The 20,155-nt window shown below is 38.6% G+C and overlaps 1 protein-coding gene across 5 annotated transcripts in view; it reads right to left on the bottom strand.

The window, feature by feature from the left end:
- Nucleotides 1-492: 492 nt before the first annotated feature.
- The window catches only part of Mgat1 (alpha-1,3-mannosyl-glycoprotein 2-beta-N-acetylglucosaminyltransferase), a 122,968-nt gene continuing 103,305 nt past the window's right edge, over nt 493-20,155 (bottom strand). For all 5 annotated transcript variants that reach the window (XM_068364589.1, XM_068364587.1, XM_068364588.1 and 2 more), the window contains one exon: nt 493-4,963. In XM_068364589.1, the coding sequence (XP_068220690.1) occupies nt 4,850-4,963 (114 nt within the window). In that variant the 3' untranslated portion in view covers nt 493-4,849. The remainder of the gene's footprint in view (nt 4,964-20,155) is intronic.

The raw sequence follows: 20,155 nt of genomic DNA, 5'->3' as shown, positions 1-20,155 counted from the left end.
CTTTACTTCATAAGGTCATAAGGCAAGTTTGGGTTCTTTCCTAGTTCTACAGTATAGACTGAAAATTTCTGGAATCATAATTTTTAGGTCAAATCACAAAGCATAAATACATCTCTAAGAAAATAAGTCTACTATTAAGATTTATCTGTTATCCACCAAAGATAAATACATCTATAAGTAAAAACAAAAAGGTCTAGTTAAGATTTATCTGTTATATGAGAAGATTATCTACAATGGATACCTGCTTTCAAGCAACACATTGATAACGGATCTTATTCAAACCCTTGAAAAATTACATAAAAGTGGAAACTAGATTCTGAAAAGATAATACAGTACAGTACTACAATCATTTCATGGAAGAAAATAAACTCGAGGTTTCATGGGTCTAAGGGTTCCTTAAAAATATAATCTTCATACTGCTGCCACCTATCAATCTGACAGTTCTACACTTCAAGTGAAGATCTACTCTGGATATTAGTATTAAAGTCCATAAGAAAGAACTTCCTTTATTAGAAGACAAAATATTACAATACATGATTACCTCAAGAAAATAAATTCATACTTGAAAAAAATTACAAAAGTAGTCTTTAAAACTGATACGAATTTCATAAATTGGGAAACAAAATGGTTTGCATATTATGGACATGCATGTAATATTGGAAACAAAACAACCAACTGCACTTACAACCAGCTGGTTAAAGCTGAACACATCCTTCCAATGACCTACACCAGCAATCATCTTCACAACCAGTTGAAAGTCGGTAATTGTCATACAACCCTGCTTGACCCACTTTGAAAAGAAAATAGATGCAAGTAAAAAAATAATGTGAGTGTTCTTATCAATCTAACTTATATAATCTCAAAATGTAAATATCATCACAGATCTCGCTATCATCTGCTACAGATTTAATATTACATTACTATATAATCAAATATTTTTGTATTGGGTATTAAAGTTCAATCTAACTTTAAAACACGAGATAACGTTTTCTAAAATATATCTTCCTGATACTGAAATATGCTTTTTTAAAAAACAAATGTGGTATTCAATGTGGCTATATGCTGAATGTCAAGTATAAATTTTTTTTTAACACTCGAAACCACGATACCTAGGAAATCAACGTGACAGACAGGAAGTTGGATACTTACCTCTTGAAATGACAACAGTAAAAATACAACTACATTAAGTTCTTGTTTCATTAAAAATCCTCCTGGTATCAATGGCCTTAGTAGTTGTGATGTTAGATAACTTGAGAAATCAATCAATAGAAACTCATCAACGGCAGTTTCTCTTAGCTTTTTAAGTCTCCAAGAATACCTACAACTAGGTCTGAAAGTTCTTAGCAGCAACAAAAGTACTTATACTTTTTAAAAGTTAGACTTTGAAATTCTTTACCCTAGCTAGAAAACAAATGAAATGCCATGAGTATGATGATGGTGATTGGGTATATGAAAGTATAAAAATTATTTGCGCACCTCTATAAAGTCTATGATTGACTTATAATTTACATAAAAACTAACATGGTGGCCACTGAACAACCTTACTCATGGATCTCGATTAAACAAGTACAGTAACTCATTCTAATGAATAGTAACATCAATGAAGTTTGCACTAGTAATATAAATAGTAATGAAGTCCTGTAACAAATAACTAGAGAGATTAAAGAGCTTTAGTTTTGAACAATTATAACTAATTTAAAACTTACTTCAACAGGTACAGTACCAAGCACAGAAATCTAATAAGTTTTTTTTTTTGGCATTAATAAAGTTTGAATTGAAAATAGTTGTTTCAACATAGTTTTGCAATGATTTTTTTTTTTTTCATGCCAAATTCTTAATGGAATCCCATGATACTCGCTTTTCTTTAGGGGAAAAAAAAAAAAAAAAGAGCATTAAATCCAGAGCCTTACAAAGTATGTGCTTTGTACAGTACTTGATGATTATAGATAAGTTTTGAAGAGCACCTCTCCTAAACACTGACCAACATCAGATCATATTTATTAAGGTTTGGTTTTGACAAGCATCTTGACTAAATGCTGACCAACTTCAGATGATCTTACAAGTGTACCTTCCTTTTAAAATTTCACTGGAGGCATTAATCCAACATTACCACTATGTTTTTGACTTAGCACTTTTAACTTTAGCAAATTTACAAACAGTAATAATGTTTACATGCACCTTGCAAGTAACGTAGATCTTTAAGAAAAAAAACTTGAATATTAGTAGAAATACAACAGTATTGACCAAAGATATAAAGTCAGAGCATGGAAAAGGAAAAGGCATCAGTTTAAAAAAAAAAAATGAAGAAAGATTCAGAATCAAAATATTGAAGTTCTAATTTAGTGAGTATCAGCCCTACATAAAGAACTAATATACATATTTTGGTTTATTTTACATAAAAAAATTAGTCTATTAAATGAAATTTATGTTAAGGTACCTGATGCCGTACCACAGAAATGAACATAAATTGTTAAAAATATATATTGTATATTAACAGAAATTGTAGGTAATTAAATTCATGTTGATACTGAAAAACTAACAAAATTACCAATGGTGCTACTGAACTTTTCATTTAAGAAAATTCATTTCCTATGATTTTTTTAAAGGATTACAGGAGATTCGGTGGCAGCATTATTGTGTGAAAACTTGTAATAATTAACATTGATAGTTGGCACACTTGGCAACTGTATCAATTCACAAGGGAAACTTTCGGTATAACTTCAAGTTCAGTGATCAACATATCGTGACAGCATGGCTGTGGTTTTCAAACTTGTTTTATTACCAAAGGTATTTCTCAAGGTAAGTTGTACTGAAAAAAATAACAGTCCAGCTGTCCATTATTATTTAAAAAATTCATGTGAAATTTCATGGACATGTTGAATACTGTACTTGAAATTTGGGAATATGATTATCTAACCCTTATAAACCAGTTATTTCAGAAATAAAAAATCACCAATAAAGATATTTTACAGACAAATTAACTACAACTCTCATTCGTGGAAGTAGGACTAGGATTCTGAATACATTTTACTTACTATGTTTGCGACGTTTTTGTTTTATCATAACATTTCATCAGTATCCACAGGAAGAAAATGTTTCATCAACTACTGAATACTGAATCAGTACATACTAGAGGGTGCAAAAGGGGCACAAAAAGAATTATGGAGCTCTTGTTCACAATACGCATTTGGCCAAACATGTAATATAGACAACATATATTGATCTTTTACACATGTCAAATTTTTAGCCTCTGTGAACACTCAGAGAATTACTGATACTTGAAAAAAATATTGGATTAATAGTAAATACAAAATGAATACTGTACTGCAATTCTTATACTAAATGATCAATGACATCAGCTTGAATCTTCTTTTTACATTCTCAAAAATAGTATATTTTCATATCTGACCATCCGATTACTGTACATCCAGAACCAAATGCCAAAGTTTACTGTAGCATTTATCCTTCACAATTTCCTCTCCCCACATAAATATATTTTTCACTCAAGTCTTACTTGACTCCTCTTAACAGAAAACCATTAGCACTAAGAATTCACCAAAACATTCATCATATTGCTGAATAAATTTCCTTTCCACTGATATGTAGTTTTACATATTTTATAAAAAATATATTCGTAAATAATAAAAAAGAAATCCAAAGAATACTGGATGTAGATTGTCACATGGGACTGAAGGGAGTGAAAAATACAGGATGTAGAATGTCTTTGGGGATTCATAGGAGTTACCTTTAGTAGCAGCATACCAATATTTATCCTATAAACAACCCCAGTGTTTTTTGAAAGTCAATCTGAGCATTTCAAATTAGTGAACAACCCTTTCAAACCTTTGTAATTTCTTTTTTTTTTTTTTTATGTATCCAGTAGGTACAATGACTGGTCCCTCTTTTTTTTCATGCTAGGTGTATAAATATTTATAATGAAAGGAAAAATAGAATCTGAAGCTATCATGATTTCTTTCGTCCCATACTCGATGCACTATAGTTTCTGTACCAACGACACAGAAAAAAAGAGAAAGAATGATGGTCATCTTATTACAGACAGAACAGCATATGTCACAGAAATAACATCACTGCATCTCTCAATAGATTTCTTGAACAATATTTATAAAACATCCTTCACTATTAACTTCTTTTTGCATTCTTATCTACAAAATTTTATAGGCCACATTATCAGATAGGAACTGATGATAAACATGAAACCGTTCCTTGATTTCCTTTCACGGCACATCACATAAATTTGCAAAATGCATCCATAACTCTAAGTAAAAAAAAACAATCTTTCAGTCGATACTAAATTTTCCGTCTAAAATAACATTTATAAAAAGATTATTCATGAGGCTATCTCATATTTTCCGTCTTCTACACAATTAGCTTCAATATACTGTAGATCACTTTAAATTGCAAGAAAGCAAGAATAGACTTCTGAGGCATAAAATAACAAATAACAAAATATATTCTTATATTACGGTACTTGTCCAATTATAAAGGCCTTAATGCATATCTTCGGGAATGTAAATAAAAGATATAAGCCTAATATGTTTTGCAAAACCTGTTTCATGATAATAAAGACAGCATGGATTAAAAGAAAATTATTATGAATGAATAAAAATTCACATGATTAGATTGAAACACTTCAAATAGAATTATAAAGCCACATGACACTAAAAGAAAATAAATATTACTGTACTGATAAAAAACTAAAATGTAATGCTGAAAAAGTTGATAAAGAATTATTTATTGCAATGCAAATAAAAATGGAAATCATATTTCTTTATATTACACCAACAATATAGACAAGTCTTTACAAATTCCAGTGGAAAATATAGGGCTGCTAGCTCCAAGATGGATTATATCCTTGCCAATTATTACTAGGAGCCAAATAAATTCTATGGCCTCCATAGAAGAAAGAGACGACTCCATGATAGCCAGTTCTTGGTACTCCAGCCTGAATGACAAAAAAAAAATGTGTTTAGAATAGCAGAATATTGCTTTTATTGTTACAAGGTTTAAATAAACCCTATGATAAAGTTATGTATCGTAACGTATACATGGTGCATTTGCTGGCATATATGACTAACACTTTTTTCAAAAAGGAGGTCAAGTGTACAAGTGTAACCTTTGGTTATGAACAACTGGTATTAATGATTACCATGATAAATCCAACCCCTAAACATATGTATAACTATAGTCCATTTCTTTTAACGAGGCAGATTTGCACCGACTCGCAGCGGTTCCCTTTTAGCTCGGAAAAGTTTCCTGATCGCTGATTGGTTAGAATGATCTCGTCCAACCAATTAGCGATCAGGAAACTTTTCCAAGCTAAATGGGCACCGCTGTGAGTCGGTGCAAATCTGCATCGCTAAAAGAAATTGACTATAGACTAAATATCCAAAGATATAAGAGTCATTATTATTATTATTATTATTATCATTACTAGCCCAGCTACAACCCTAGTTGGAAAAGCAAGATGCTATAAGTCCAAGGGCTCCAACAGGGAAAAATAGCCCAGTTTGTTAAGGAAATAAGGATATAAATAAATGATGAGAACAAATTAACAATAAATCATTCTACAAACAGTAACAACATCAAAACAGACATGTCATGTATAAACTATAAAAAGACTTATGTCAGCCTGTTCAACATAAAAACATCTGCTGCAACTTGGAACTTTTGAAGATCTACTGATTCAACTACCCGATTAGGAAGGTCATTTCACAACTTGGTCACAGCTGGAATAAAACTTCTAGAATACTGTGTAGTATTGAGCCTCATGATAGAGAAGGCCTGGCTATCAGATTTAACTGCCTGCCTAGTATTACGAACAGGATGGAATTGTCCAGGAAGATCTGAATGTAAAGGATGGTCAGAATTATGAAAAATCTTAAGCAACATGCATAATGAACTACTTGAACGACTGTGCCAAAGATTAATATCTAGATCAGGATTCAATAGACCATAAGTTTCTGTCCAACAAATTAAGATGAGAATCAACAGCTGAAGATCAGACAGGAGAACAATACTCAAAACAAGGTAGAATGAAGGAATTAAAACTTCTTCAGAATACATTGATCACCGAAAATCTTAACAGACTTTCTCAATAAGCCAATTTTTTGTGCAATTGAAGAAGACACAGACCTAATGTGTTTCTCAAAAGTAAATTTGCTGTTGAGAATCACACCTAAAATTTTAAGTCATACAAAGTGAAAGAAACACTACCAATACTAAGATCAGGATGTTGAGGAGCCACTGTCCTTGACCTACATACAATCATACTTTGAGTTTTATTAGGATTCAACTTCATACCCTATAATTTGCACCATGCATTAATTTTAGATACATCTCTATCAAAGGATTCAGTAACCCCAGATCTACATTCAGGGGATGAAATTGATTCAGAGTACCATCATCTGCATATGCAACAAGTTTGTTTTTTGGGCCAAACCACATGTCATGTGTCGTCGGCGCCCACTCGTGTCCCAGTATTGGGTTCTGTCGTTAGCCATCAGCCTCCTATCTATGGGGTGGGTGCTTATGCCTGATGTGGCTGTTAAGTCCTAGTCTGTGGTGGAAGAGTTGCGGACAGTGTTCACAAGGGAGGGTAGGTGGTGGGCGGGGCTGTTCTAATCGCTCTCTCCTTCTTCCCCTCCTAGCCTCCTCATTTTGTCTCCTCCTCTCCTCGAAGTCCACGGTGCCATGGTGTACTGTACTTCTCCAGGTTTTCCTGTTCCTGCCTGTTTCTTCCCATGAGGAATGATCGATGTCAGTTAGAGCCAGGGTGCGCTTTAGTTGATCTTTATAGCGCTTTTTCGGGGCTCCTCGTGGTTTGGTGCCCTGGGTCAAGAATATTTTCTTTGGGAGCCTAGATGGATCCATCCTATGTACGTGTCCTATCCAGCGGAGGCGGTGGTGGATGATGATGGCCTCCACGCTGGTCAGCGAGACACGTTCTAAGACTTCAATGTTGGTGGTGTGGCTCTCCCAGGGGATTTTCAAGATCTGCCTCAGTTTCATTTGTTGGAAGCGTTCTAGGTTTTTAATATCGTTTCTATATATCGTCCATGTTTCACATGCATACAGGAGCGTGGAGAGGACTACTGCCCTGAACACCATTACAGTGATGCCTCAGGATACGAAATTAATCCGTTCAGGATGCGGTTTCGTATCCTGATATTTTCGTATCCTGAGTCGCGTTTTACATGTAAATAGCCTAATCCGTTCCAAGCCTTATAAAAAGTCACCTTTTCTTTCATAAACACGCTAAACTGTAGTAATAAACATGCATTGCAGCCATTTCTATCATTCAATAATTAACACAACCGTTAAAAACAGCCTAATCCATTCCAGAAACCACTATGAGATTATTCAATAATGTACGTAGTTATAGCCAAGTTATCCCCCCCAAGCCCAAAGAAAACGGTCCGTTTTCTTTACTACGGTACGATACTGTATGTACGTAAAGCATTTAGATCAGTGAAGGTGTATTGTTACTGTACCTGTACGTACACCTAAATTAATGATTGATACTGTACCTGTACACTCTGAAAAAAAGGTTACAGTTAATTAGTGTAACAAAAAAGTTGAAACTTACCTTTTGATTGAGACGATGTCCGATAGCGAAGTCGCGGCAGAGGAGGATGGCATAAGGCAGAAAACGTAACAAGTGACAGACTACGTACAGTAATTTACACACTTAACACATTAACACTTAAACTTTACGAAATAAAAAAATGGCAGAAATAATTAACACTTAACATTACGTATGGAAAACTATAAAATGAAAGAAAAAATTACTTTAACACTTAACGGTAACATAAAACTTAAAATTGAATTTTTTTTTTTTTTGCTTTTTTATAACTTTACGTTTTTCTTATTTTCTAAATCTCTTCTACTTCTTCATCACTTTCTTTTTTCTGTTTCTTTTCTTTACTTTCACCTACTTCTTCATCTCTTTCTTTTTTCTGTTTCTTTTCTTTACTTTCACCTTCGTCTTGGCCTACTAATACCGCTGGCCTCTTTAATAAGAAACTATCCATTGAAGCTTGTTTCTGCCTACTTTTCAACACATTTCTAAAATGCGTTAGGCAAACGTCATTACAGTGTTGAAGCGCACGGTTGGTATAAACTTTTTCTGGATGTTCCTTTTCGACGTAGTCTGCCATTTTATGGAAACATGCAAGAATTTCCTTAATGTCTGCCGTTTTCAAAGGTGCAACATCCTCCTCATCACCGCTAGAGAACTGCTCTTGAACATCACTCACTTGCATCGTCTCCAACTCCTTCAAGTCGTCCGTCGTCAACTCCTCGTGGTGCTCCTCGATAAGTTCATCGATATCTTCCGCGCTAACTTCCAGCCCCATGGACGTACCAAGATGTACGATGTCAGCCACCCCAGACTGCTGAATTGGTTCAGGATCGTCAACGATCTCGGCTTCTCCTCCAGGCTTCCCGAACCCCTCGAAGTCTCGTGCAGAGACAGCATCGGGCCACAGCTTCCTCCAAGATGAGTTTAGGGTACGCCTTGAAACTTCCTGCCAAGCGAGATCGATGAGTTTGAGGCATATCACGATGTTGAAGTGATCTTTCCAAAATTCACGCAGAGTGAGGTTTGTACTCTCTGTGACTTGGAAACATCTCTTGAAGAGATGCTTCGTGTACAATTTTTTTAAAATTAGAAATAACTTGCTGGTCCATGGGCTGGAGGAGAGGGGTGGTGTTAGGCGGTAGATACAGGACCTTTATGAAGGAATACTCGGCCAGAAGATATTCCTCGAGGCCAGGAGGGTGAGCTGGAGCATTGTCCAACACCAGCAGACATTTCATAGGGAGGCGGTTTTCTTCCAAATATTTTCGGACAGTCGGACCGAAGCAGACATTCACCCAATCAATGAACAGTTGCCTCGTTACCCAGGCTTTTGCATTCGCCTTCCACATCACGGGAAGGTTCTCCTTAATGACTTTGTGGGCTTTGAAGGCTCGGGGATTTTCTGAATGGTACACCAGCAGGGGCTTTATCTTGCAGTCCCCACTGGCGTTTGCACAAAAAGCAAGGGTAAGCCTGTCCTTCATAGGCTTATGTCCGGGTAGCCTCTTCTCCTCCGCCGTGATGAATGTCCGACGAGGCATTTTCTTCCAGAAAAGCCCAGTTTCGTCGCAATTGAAAACTTGCTGCGAAGTGTAGCCTTCCTGCAGAGTCAACTCCTCGAACGTTTTAACAAAGGCTTCGGCAGCCTTCGTGTCCGAGCTGGCTGCCTCCCCATGCCGTACCACTGAATGGATGCCAGTCCTTTTCTTGAACTTCTCAAACCACCCACGAGAAGCCTTAAACTCTGGGGGTTCCTGCTGGGATGTTCCTTCTCCTGCTCCTTCTTCGGCCTGAGCACGCACAAGATCACCGAAAATGGCGGAGGCCTTCTGGCAAATTGTAGTCTCAGTGATGGTGTCTCCTGAGATCTCTTTGTCCCTGATCCACACAAGAAGCAGCCTCTCCATCTCGTCATGCACGTGCGTTCTCTTGTTGGAGAAAATAGTGACGCCCTTAGAAGGTGTTGCTGCTTTGATGGCCGCCTTCTGCTTCAGGATGGTGCCTATCGTAGACGGATTCCGGCCATACTCCTTGGCGATCGCACTTAAACGCATGCCAGACTCGTACTTTTTAACGATTTCAAGTTTCGTCTCCATCGAGAGCATCGTCTTCTTCTTCTTTCCTTCGGCAACATTCTTGGGACCCATGGCTTCAGTAATACGTAATATAATACACTACGTAACGTTATATACAGTCTATGTATAGTAAACACTAATACAGTACAGTGCACAGTAACGAAAGTTTATTAACGATAACACGTGGCGTACGAATGTACTGTATATTAACACAAAGTCAAACAAGCGAAAGCACACAACACAATGTCTGTTAACGATACCGCGGTCGGAACGAAAAGAGAGAGAGATGAACGCCCGTGCGTAGGCAAGCTGGGATAGTTGCCGACCAATAGGAAAGCAGGATCTTATGGCGTCAGCTAGCGTCTGAGTAGGGAGATAACCAATGGGTGAGCGGGAGGCTGTAAGTGAGTCTACCCAAGTTCAAAGTCTGGCGGCGCGCGCTTTTTAAAATTACTCTCGGCGAAGAGTTGGGATCTCGTAAGGTTTTCGTATCCTGAAATTTTATCCGTATCCTGGGGCATAAAAATCTTCGAATCACTTTTCGCATCCTGAATTTTTCGTAAGCAGAAACTTTCGTATCCAGAGGTATCACTGTATTTTGGTGGCCATTGTCAGTGCGTGATTGTTAAATACGCGGCAGTTGAGTCGGCCAAAGGCGGAGTGGGCTGCCCTGATCCTGTTCTCCACGTCCTTTTTGCTTGTGGGAGCTGATGTTAGGATGCTCCCTAGGTAGGAGAACTGGTCCACCTGTTCTAACGGTTGGTCATTCATTGTGGTATTGAAGTTTGGGAGCATCAGTCCTGGTGGATGTTGGACGAGGGTCTTGGTATATATGTGTATATAGTATGAAAAGCAATGGACCAAGAAAACTACCTTGTGGAACACTAGATATCACATTCTTATAGTCATTATGGTGCCCAGCAACAACTCTTTGATATCTATTATTTAAAAAATCACTTCCAACTGTTTGAAATGAAATAACATTTTTCAAGAAACATAATTTCCATACTTGCCTATCAATAATATAATATCAATTCCCAAATGCCAAGTTCACAACCAAAATAAGGAAAATAATATTTTTTTCTCTAGCAACTGTGTATCCCATTCATGTAGCTGCGTTACTTCAATCAACCTGCCCTATTCCAAGAGGTAACTAAAGTCCTCTCAAATATCGTAGTATTGTATACTGTAACATACACATTAGCAGTGAAACCTCTAGATACGAAAGTTCTGTATATGAAAAACTTATTTTACGAAACTTACAAAGATTTTTTCAAAACGAAAATTGCCTAGCTGCCAAAAATTTTAAAATTTGTGAGTTACACAAACTTGAAACCCGCCACCATCATCCTGCTCTCCCATTGGTTATCTCCCTACCATGATGCTAGTTACCACCATAAGATACTGCACTCCTATTGGTCCACAACTTTCCCATCATACATTCATCGGTGTCCCTCGACCATTTTGTTTCTGCATTCTCTATTGTTCAGATTGAATTCATGTTGGTGATTTCAATTTCACACTTATAGTTTTTGTGTCGCTTTATTCCACCCGTAATTCTATAACCATGGGTCCCAAGAATAAGGCGGATGTTCAAGGAAAGAAGAGGAGGACACTTTCAATGGAAACAAAGCTGGAGATGATCGAGAAGTATGAGGGTGGTATGCAGTTAAGTGTTATCGCTAAGGAGTATGGCCAAAATCTGTCGATGATAGGCACCATTCTTAAGCAGAAGAGAGTCATCAAAGCAGCAACATCTTCTAAGGGCATGACTGTCTTATCAAGTTAGAGGAGCCATGTCCATGATGAGATGGACAGACTTCTCATCTGGATAAGGGAAGGGAAATTCCTGGAGACACGATCACAAAGACAGTATTCTGCCACAAGGCCTGCCCCAATTTCGGTGCCCTCGTGGATGCTAAGGCCGAAATCAATGCAGGAGAAGAGATATCGCAGCCGGCACCCGCAGAGTTCAAGACTTCACGCGGGTGGTTTGAGAAATTTGACGAGTCGACTCTCCAGGAAGGCTACATTCCCGAGCAAATCTTTAGCTGTTTTAAAACTGGGCTCTTCTAGAAAGAAAAAAGCCTTGTCGGACCTATATCACAGTGGAAGAGAAGCTGCCGCCCTGGCATAAGCCTATGAAGGACAGGCTTACCCTTGCACTCTGCTAATGCCAGTGGGATTTGTAAGGTCAAGTCCCTACTAGTGTATCATTCGGAGAGTCCTTCAGCCCTAAAGTCCCACAAAGTGCTAAAGGAGAAGCTTTCGGTGATGTGGACGGATAATGTTAAAGCCTGGGTAACAAAACAGTTCTTCATAGAGTGGGTAAACCACTGTTTCGGTCAGACTTAAAAATCTTCTGGAAGAGAACCAGCTTCCTCTGAAATGTTTGCTGGTATTGGACAACGCCCCACCTCATCCTCTAAGAATATTCCTTTATCAAGGTTCTCTCCCTTCCACTAAATACTACCCATCTCTTTCAGCCCCTGGACCAAAGAATAATTTCAAATTTCAAGAAGCTCTATTCAAAGAGATGTTTCAAAATCACTGACAGCACAAACCTCACCCTTCGTGAATTTTGGAAGGAGCATTTCAATATTGTGATAGGCCTCAGACTCATAGGTCAAGCTTGGCAGATGTTTTGAGGCGCACCTTGAACTCTTTGCGGAAAAGACTTCAAGGGATTTGACATAGGTCTAACTAAAGGGGAAGCTGAAACAGTTGACAATCCTGAACCTGTTCTGCAACCTGAGGTTGAGGAAATCATTTCACTTAGGTCTATGGGGCTAGTCATTGATGAGGACGACATTAATGAGCTTCTCGAGGAGCACCAAGGGGAGCTTAGATGAACCACCTGAAGAATTTGGAGGCGATGCAACTGCACGTCGTTCACAACAGTTCTCTGGCAGCGAGGAAGAGAACGACTATGACAACGACAGAAATTAAGATGTTATCTTTGTACCATGAAGTATAAGATTTCATAGAAAAGAAACACCCTGAAAAGGCTCACACAGGTTGTCTGCTTGGGCCGTTTAATGACATTTGCCTGAGTAATTTCAGGAACATTTTAAAAAGTAGGCAGAAACAACTTCCTTGGATTGTTATTTTTCAAAGAAGCCACTAGTAAGCTAAGGTGAAGGTCAAAGTGATAAAAAGAAACGGAGAAGTGGAAGTGAAGAAATTGATGAAATTAATAAGTGCAAAATCTAGTGATAACAAAAATTAAAATGAGAAAAATGCAAAATAGAAAAAATTATGAAATTTAGAAAGTAGGGGATTTTTTTTTTTTTAGTCAAGTGTTAATGTTTCTGCCATTTGTTAATGTTTTTTACTGTTTGCATCCTTTGTCGCCACTTTTGTTTTTGGATATCCCCTCACTCCAAAGGTAAGATTCCACATTTTCGTATTTTTATTTATTATTTATTATGGCATTTTGTTCTTATATCTACTTCATTTACAGGTATTAACAGCTAGGTTAGGTATACTGAATGATTCAAATGTATTTGGCTCTATTTCATTATGATTTTACCAGCAAATGGTGGAGTGGAAGCAGATGTACGTCAGAGAGTGAATGAAGGATGCAAAGTGTTGGGGGCAGTTAAGGGAGTAGTAAAAAATAGAGGGTTGGGCATGAATGTAAAGAAAGTTCTGTATGAGAAAGTGACTGTACCAACTGTGATGTATGGATTGGAGTTGTGGGGAATGAAAGTGAAGGAGAGACAGAAATTGAATATGTTTGAGATGAAGTGCCTAAGGAGTATGGCTGGTGAATCCCGAGTAGATAGGGTTAGGAACGAAGTAATAAGGGTGAGAACGGGTCTAAGAAATGAGTGAGTAGCTGGAGTGGATATGAATGTGTTGAAGTGGTTTGGCCATGTTGAGAATGGAAAATGGCTGTCTGCTAAAGAAGGTGATGAATGCAAGAGTTGATTGGAGAAGTACAAGAGGAAGGCCAAGGTTTGGGAGGATGGATGGAGTGAAAAAAGCTCTGGGTGATAGGAGGATAGATGTGAGAGGCAAGAAAGCGTGCTAGAAATAGAAATGAATGGCGAGCGATTGTGACGCAGTTCCGGTAGGCCCTGCTGCTTCCTCCGGTGCCTTGGATGACCACGGAGGTAGCAGCAGTAGGGGATTCAGCGTTATGAAGCTTCATCTGTGGTGGATAATGGAGGAGGGTGGGCTGTGGCACCCTAGCAGTACCAGTCGAAATCGGTTGAGTCCCTTGTCAGGGTGGTAGGAACGTAGAAGAGAGGTCCCCTTTTTTGTTTCATTTGTTTGATGTCGGCTACCCCCCAAAATTGGGGGAAGTGCCTTGGTATATGTATGTACAGTGAACCCTCGCTACTTCGCGGTTCAACCATCGCGGATTCACCACTTCGCGGGTTTTTTCCATAACCCATATATATATACATATCACGGATTTTCCGGAAATTTTGAAAATACCGCGATATCTGAAGACCCCAAATACGATATTTCGTTACCTGTAATTCCATTAATACTGTAATTAGTAATATCTGCTCTTACTGATTGTTCATTGCATTACATATGATATATAATTCAGCACAGAAAGAAATAAAACACGAAAAGAGAATGTGATCATACGATAATTCAGTACTGTATACAGTACATAGTAAAATTAAATCGAACATGAAACGCAAATCAGATGCAGTCATACCATATTAGAATGGTGTAAGGCTGCTGATTGCTACTACTGTACTACAAATGTAATGGATGTGCTTCTTTTCCATGAATCTTTTGTATGTATACGTACGTAGTACTGCATCCAATAATATTCTTTGTTGCAAAAATCACATTTCGAATAAGCGTACGAGAGAGAGAGAGAGAGAGAGAGAGAGAGAGAGAGAGAGAGAGAGAGAGAGAGAGAGAGAGAGAGAGAGAGAGAGAGAGAGACACATCCTACAAAAGAATAAAATAGCATACGTAAAGCTATTATTATTATTGTTGTTGTTGTTAATAAAATTATTATTGTTATTATTATTATTATTATTAATACTGTACGCACAGTCTATGCGGGGTATCTTGTACTTTGAGTTGGTAACCTACACATCATATAAGACGGGTTGTGATTGGTTCAAGCACTGATAGATGACGTATCAGAACTCAAGTTTTGTTATCTAGCCTGTGATTGGTGTTTTGCCCGCATCTCCAGCTTCCAGCCTCTGTTCGCGGCCACTTTCTCTTATGCCGTATCGCTGAGTAGACGTTCTTAAGTTTGTGAACTTTAATCTGTGCTGTGTGCGACTGTTTTAAGTTGAACTTTCTGTGTAAATCCTACTGTACAATGCCTCCCAAGCGTTCTGCTTCTACTAAGGCTGGTAGTGAGCCTAAACAATGTTTTCAAGTTGTCTTTTTTTTTTACATGAAGCAGTGTAGCCAAATGCTCCTGATCAAATTTTGGTAGAGAAGTAAAATTCTAGTAATATTTCCCAAATTCATCATGTACAAATTTTCATACAAAATTAATTATTGATCAAACAAAGAATTCATTAAAAATCTCACAGGCTGCAATATCTTTTTGGTTGCTTGTGTGACTTTAGGCCTTGTTAGTTTACAGCTAACTTGGTAACATTGCACTCAACTTGCCGTGAGAACCGACATGTTTTTTCAATTTTCTGTGCAGCAACAACTATCTATAATATTTCAGAATACATGCAACAAAGTCATTACTAAAATATTGCTTTGTTACAAAATATATGAATACTGCATACAACTATTTGGATACCATTAGTTGGCTTGTTCACATGTATATGGCATTAGCAAGTTATCAGCAAACTGACCACATAAATAAATATCTCGTTACCTTCATGTATTAAAGAAAGTGCATTCAAAATAGATTTTTTTATTACATCCATCCATATACCAAGGCACTTCCCCCAATTTTGGGGGGTAGCCGACACCAACAATGAAACAAAACAAAAAGGGGACCTCTACTCTCTATGTTCCTTCAGCCTAATCAGGGACCCAACCGAGTTCAGCTGGTACTGCTAGGGTGCCACAGCCCAACCTCCCATATTTCCACCACAGATGAAGCTTCATAATGCTGACTCCCCTACTGCTGCTACCTCCGCGGTCATCTAAGGCCCCGGAGGAAGCAGCAGGGCCTACTGGAACTGCGTCACAATCGCTCGCCATTCATTCCTATTTCTAGCACGCTCTCTTGCCTCTCTCACATCTATCCTCCTATCACCCAGAGCTTTCTTCACACCAACCATCCACCCAAACCTTGGCCTTCCTCTTGTACTTCTCCCATCAACTCTTGCATTCATCACCTTCTTTAGCAGACAACCATTTTCCATTCTCTCAACATGGCCAAACCACCTCAACACATTCATATCCACTCTAGCCGCTAACTCATTTCTTACACCCGTTCTCTCCCTCACCACTTCGTTCCTAACCCTATCTACTCGAGATACACCAGCCATACTCCTCAGACACTTCATCTCAAACACATTCAATTTCTGTCTCTCCATCACTTTCATTCCCCACGACTCCGATCCATACATCACAGTTGGTACAATCACTTTCTCATATAGAACTCTCTTTACATTCATGCCCAACCCTCTATTTTTTACTACTCCCTTAACTGCCCCCAACACTTTGCAACCTTCATTCACTCTCTGCCGTACATCTGCTTCCACTCCACCATTTGCTGCAACAATAGACCCCAAGTACTTAAACTGATCCACCTCCTCAAGTAACTCTCCATTCAACATGACATTCAACCTTGCACCCCCTTCCCTTCTCGTACATCTCATAACCTTACTCTTACCCACATTAACTCTCAACTTCCTTCTCTCACACACCCCCTTCCAAATTCTGTCACTAGTCGGTCAAGCTTCTCTTCTGTGTCTGCTACCAGTACAGTATCATCCGCAAACAACAACTGATTTACCTCCCATTCATGGTCATTCTCGCCTACCAGTTTTAATCCTCGTCCAAGCACTCGAGCATTCACCTCTCTCACCACTCCATCAACATACAAGTTAAACAACCACGGCGACATCACACATCCCTGTCTCAGCCCCACTCTCACCGGAAACCAATCACTCACTTCATTTCCTATTCTAACACATGCTTTACTACCTTTGTATAAACTTTTCACTGCTTGCAACAACCTTCCACCAACTCCATATAACCTCATCACATCCCACATTGCTTCCCTATCAACTCTATCATATGCTTTCTCCAGATCCATAAACGCAACATACACCTCCTTACCTTTTGCTAAATATTTCTCGCATATCTGCCTAACTGTAAAAATCTGATTCATACAACCCCTACCTCTTCTAAAACCACCCTGTACTTCCAAGATTGCATTCTCTGTTTTATCCTTAATCCTATTAATCAGTACTCTACCATACACTTTTCCAACTACACTCAACAAACTAATACCTCTTGAATTACAACACTCATGCACATCTCCCTTACCCTTACATAGTGGTACAATACATGCACAAACCCAATCTACTGGTACCATTGACAACACAAAACACATATTAAACAATCTCACCAACCATTCAAGTACAGTCACACCCCCTTCCTTCAACATCTCAGCTTTCACACCGTCCATACCAGATGCTTTTCCTACTCTCGTTTCATCTAGTGCTCTCCTCACTTCCTCTATTGTTATCTCTCTCTCATTCTCACCTCCCATCACTGGCACCTCAACACCTGGAACAGCAATTATATCTGCCTCCCTATTATCCTCAACATTCAGCAAACTTTCAAAATATTCCGCCCACCTTTTCCTTGCCTCCTCTCCTTTCAACAACCTTCCATTTCCATCTCTCACTGTCTCTTCAATTCTTGCGCCAGCCTTCCTTACTCTCTTCACTTCTTTCCAAAACTTCTTCTTATTCTCTTCATATGACTGACCCAATCCCTGACCCCACCTCAGGTCAGCTGCCCTCTTTGCCTCACGTACCTTGCGCTTTACTTCCACCTTTTTCTCTCTATATTTTTCATACTTCTCTATACTATTACTCTGCAGCCATTCTTCAAAAGCCCTCTTTTTCTCTTCCACTTTCACCTTCACTCCTTCATTCCACCATTCACTGCCCTTCCTCATGCTGCCTCCAACAACCTTCTTGCCACATACATCACTTGCAATCCCAACAAAATTTTCTTTTACTAACTTCCATTCCTCCTCTAAATTACCAGTTTCTCTTACTCTCACCTCATCATATGCCATTTTCAACCTTTCCTGATATTTACTTTTTACCCCCGGTTTTATTAGCTCTTCAATCCTCACTACTTCCCTTTTACATCCACCTACTCTATTCCCCCACTCTTTTGCTACCACTAATTTTCCTTCCACCAAAAAATGATCAGACATACCGTTAGCCATACCCCTAAACACGTGCACGTCTTTCAATCTTCCAAACATTCTTTTAGTTACCAACACATAATCCATTAATGCCCTTTCTACTACTCTTCCATTTGCCACTCTTACCCATGTATACTTATTCTTATCTTTCTTTTTAAAGAAGCTAGCACCTATTACCATCTCTTGTTCAACACACATGTCTACCAGTCTCTCACCACTCTCATTTTCACCTGGTACGCCATACTTACCAATGACACCTTCTACCTCTCCAGCGCCCACTCTAGCATTTAAGTCACCCATAACAACTACATAATTCCTTCTACCCAGTCCTTCTACACACCTAGTTAAATCATTCCAGAACTCATTCCGATCTTCTTCACTTTTCTCACTACCTGGCCCATACGCACTGACAAACGCCCAACATTCCCTACCCAACCTAACCCTTACCCACATTAACCTAGATGATATCTCCTTCCATTCCACTACTTTACCTGTCATCCATTCACTCAGCAATAACGCCACACCCTCTCTCGCTCTTCCCCTTTCAATCCCAGACACTCTACCAGACATTTCACCAAACATCACTTCACCCTTTCCTTTCATCTTTGTCTCACACAAGGCCAATACATCCATCCTTCTACTTCTAAACATACTTCCAATCTCACATCTTTTACTCTCTATCGTACTACATCCACGCACATTTAAACACCCCAAAACTAGAGTGCGGGGAGCAGTCACTCTCCCCCCAGCTCCATCTCCTTGTCGATGTCTCGCAGGAATTTTTTACAGGAAAGGGGGTTCCCAGCCCCCTCGTCCCGTCCCTTTTAGTCGCCTCTTACGACACGCAGGGATAACGTTGGCGCTATTCTAATTTTTATATGCCCCCGCGGCCACAGGGGGCTTTTTTTATTACATATGCAAGTTAATTGTAGGCTTACATATTATGTCTGGTGAGTGGGAGTGTAGTGTTTGTGATTCATTGTGCTGCTTTATGGCTGTCAAACTCCCTTATATAACCTTATCTTAGTGTTAAGATGCAGGTTGAATTTTGGGGGCATTTTTCAGGAAAAAAAAAGGTGCGTCTTATGACACGGGAAATACATTATTTATAATTCTCGATAAGATTATGCTGAAAAAAACCATCAAATGTCAAAGACAAAAACTAAATAGGCCAAGAGCATAAAATCTACCCAAAAGAAATAAAGACAACAATATATTAAGCTAGCCATGTTTTGCTTGTGTACCCATTTGGTACATGTAGTGTATACAGTATTATGCGTATTTGAGGGAAGGGGCTCTCCACTGGTTATTAAGTAACCTTGAAATATGATGATTATATTATTATTAATATCATTACTTGCTAAGCTAAAACCCTAGTTGGAAAAGCAAGATACTATAAGCCCAGAGGCCCCAACAGGGAAAATAGCCCAATAAGGAAAGGAAAGTAAGAAAAATAAAATATTTTAAGAACAGAGACAACATTAAAATAAATATTTCCTATATAAACTACAAAAACTTTAACAAAACAAGGGGAAGATAAATTAGATAGAATAGTGTGTCCAAGTGTACCCTCAACCAAGAGAACTCTAACCCAAGACAGTGAAAGACTATGGTACAGAGGATATGGCACTACCCAAGACTAGAGAACAATGGTTTGAATTTGAAGTGTCTTCCTAGAAGAGCTGCTTACCATAGCTAAAGAGTCTTTTCTACCCTTACCAAGAGGAAATTAGCCACTGAGCAATTAGAGTGCAGTAGTTAACCCCTTAAGTGAAGAAGAATTGTTGGGTAGTCTTAGTGTTGCCAGGTGTATGAGGACAGAGGAGAATACGTAAAAGAATATGCCAAACTATTCTGTGTATGCGTAGGCAAAGGGAAAGTGAACCGTAACCAGAGAGAAGGATCCAATATAGTACTGTATGGCCAGTCAAAGGACCCCATAACTCTCTAGCGGTAGTATCTCAACGGGTGGCTGGTGCCCTGGCCAACCTACTACCTACAATCCTTATGATCCCCAGTGGTGATGAAAATTAATGCTAAAAGCCCATACTTATAATAACGTCTATTTAAAAAAGTTGAACCCTAACAAAACTCAAGGTATGAATGTAAGTAGATCAAGGACTATGGCTC

This window comes from Palaemon carinicauda, chromosome 41 (genome assembly GCF_036898095.1).
Source record: "Palaemon carinicauda isolate YSFRI2023 chromosome 41, ASM3689809v2, whole genome shotgun sequence".
In the NCBI taxonomy this organism is placed as follows: domain Eukaryota; kingdom Metazoa; phylum Arthropoda; class Malacostraca; order Decapoda; family Palaemonidae; genus Palaemon; species Palaemon carinicauda.
Note: the sequence above shows the minus strand (reverse complement) of the source record. Positions and strands in the feature narration are given on the sequence as shown.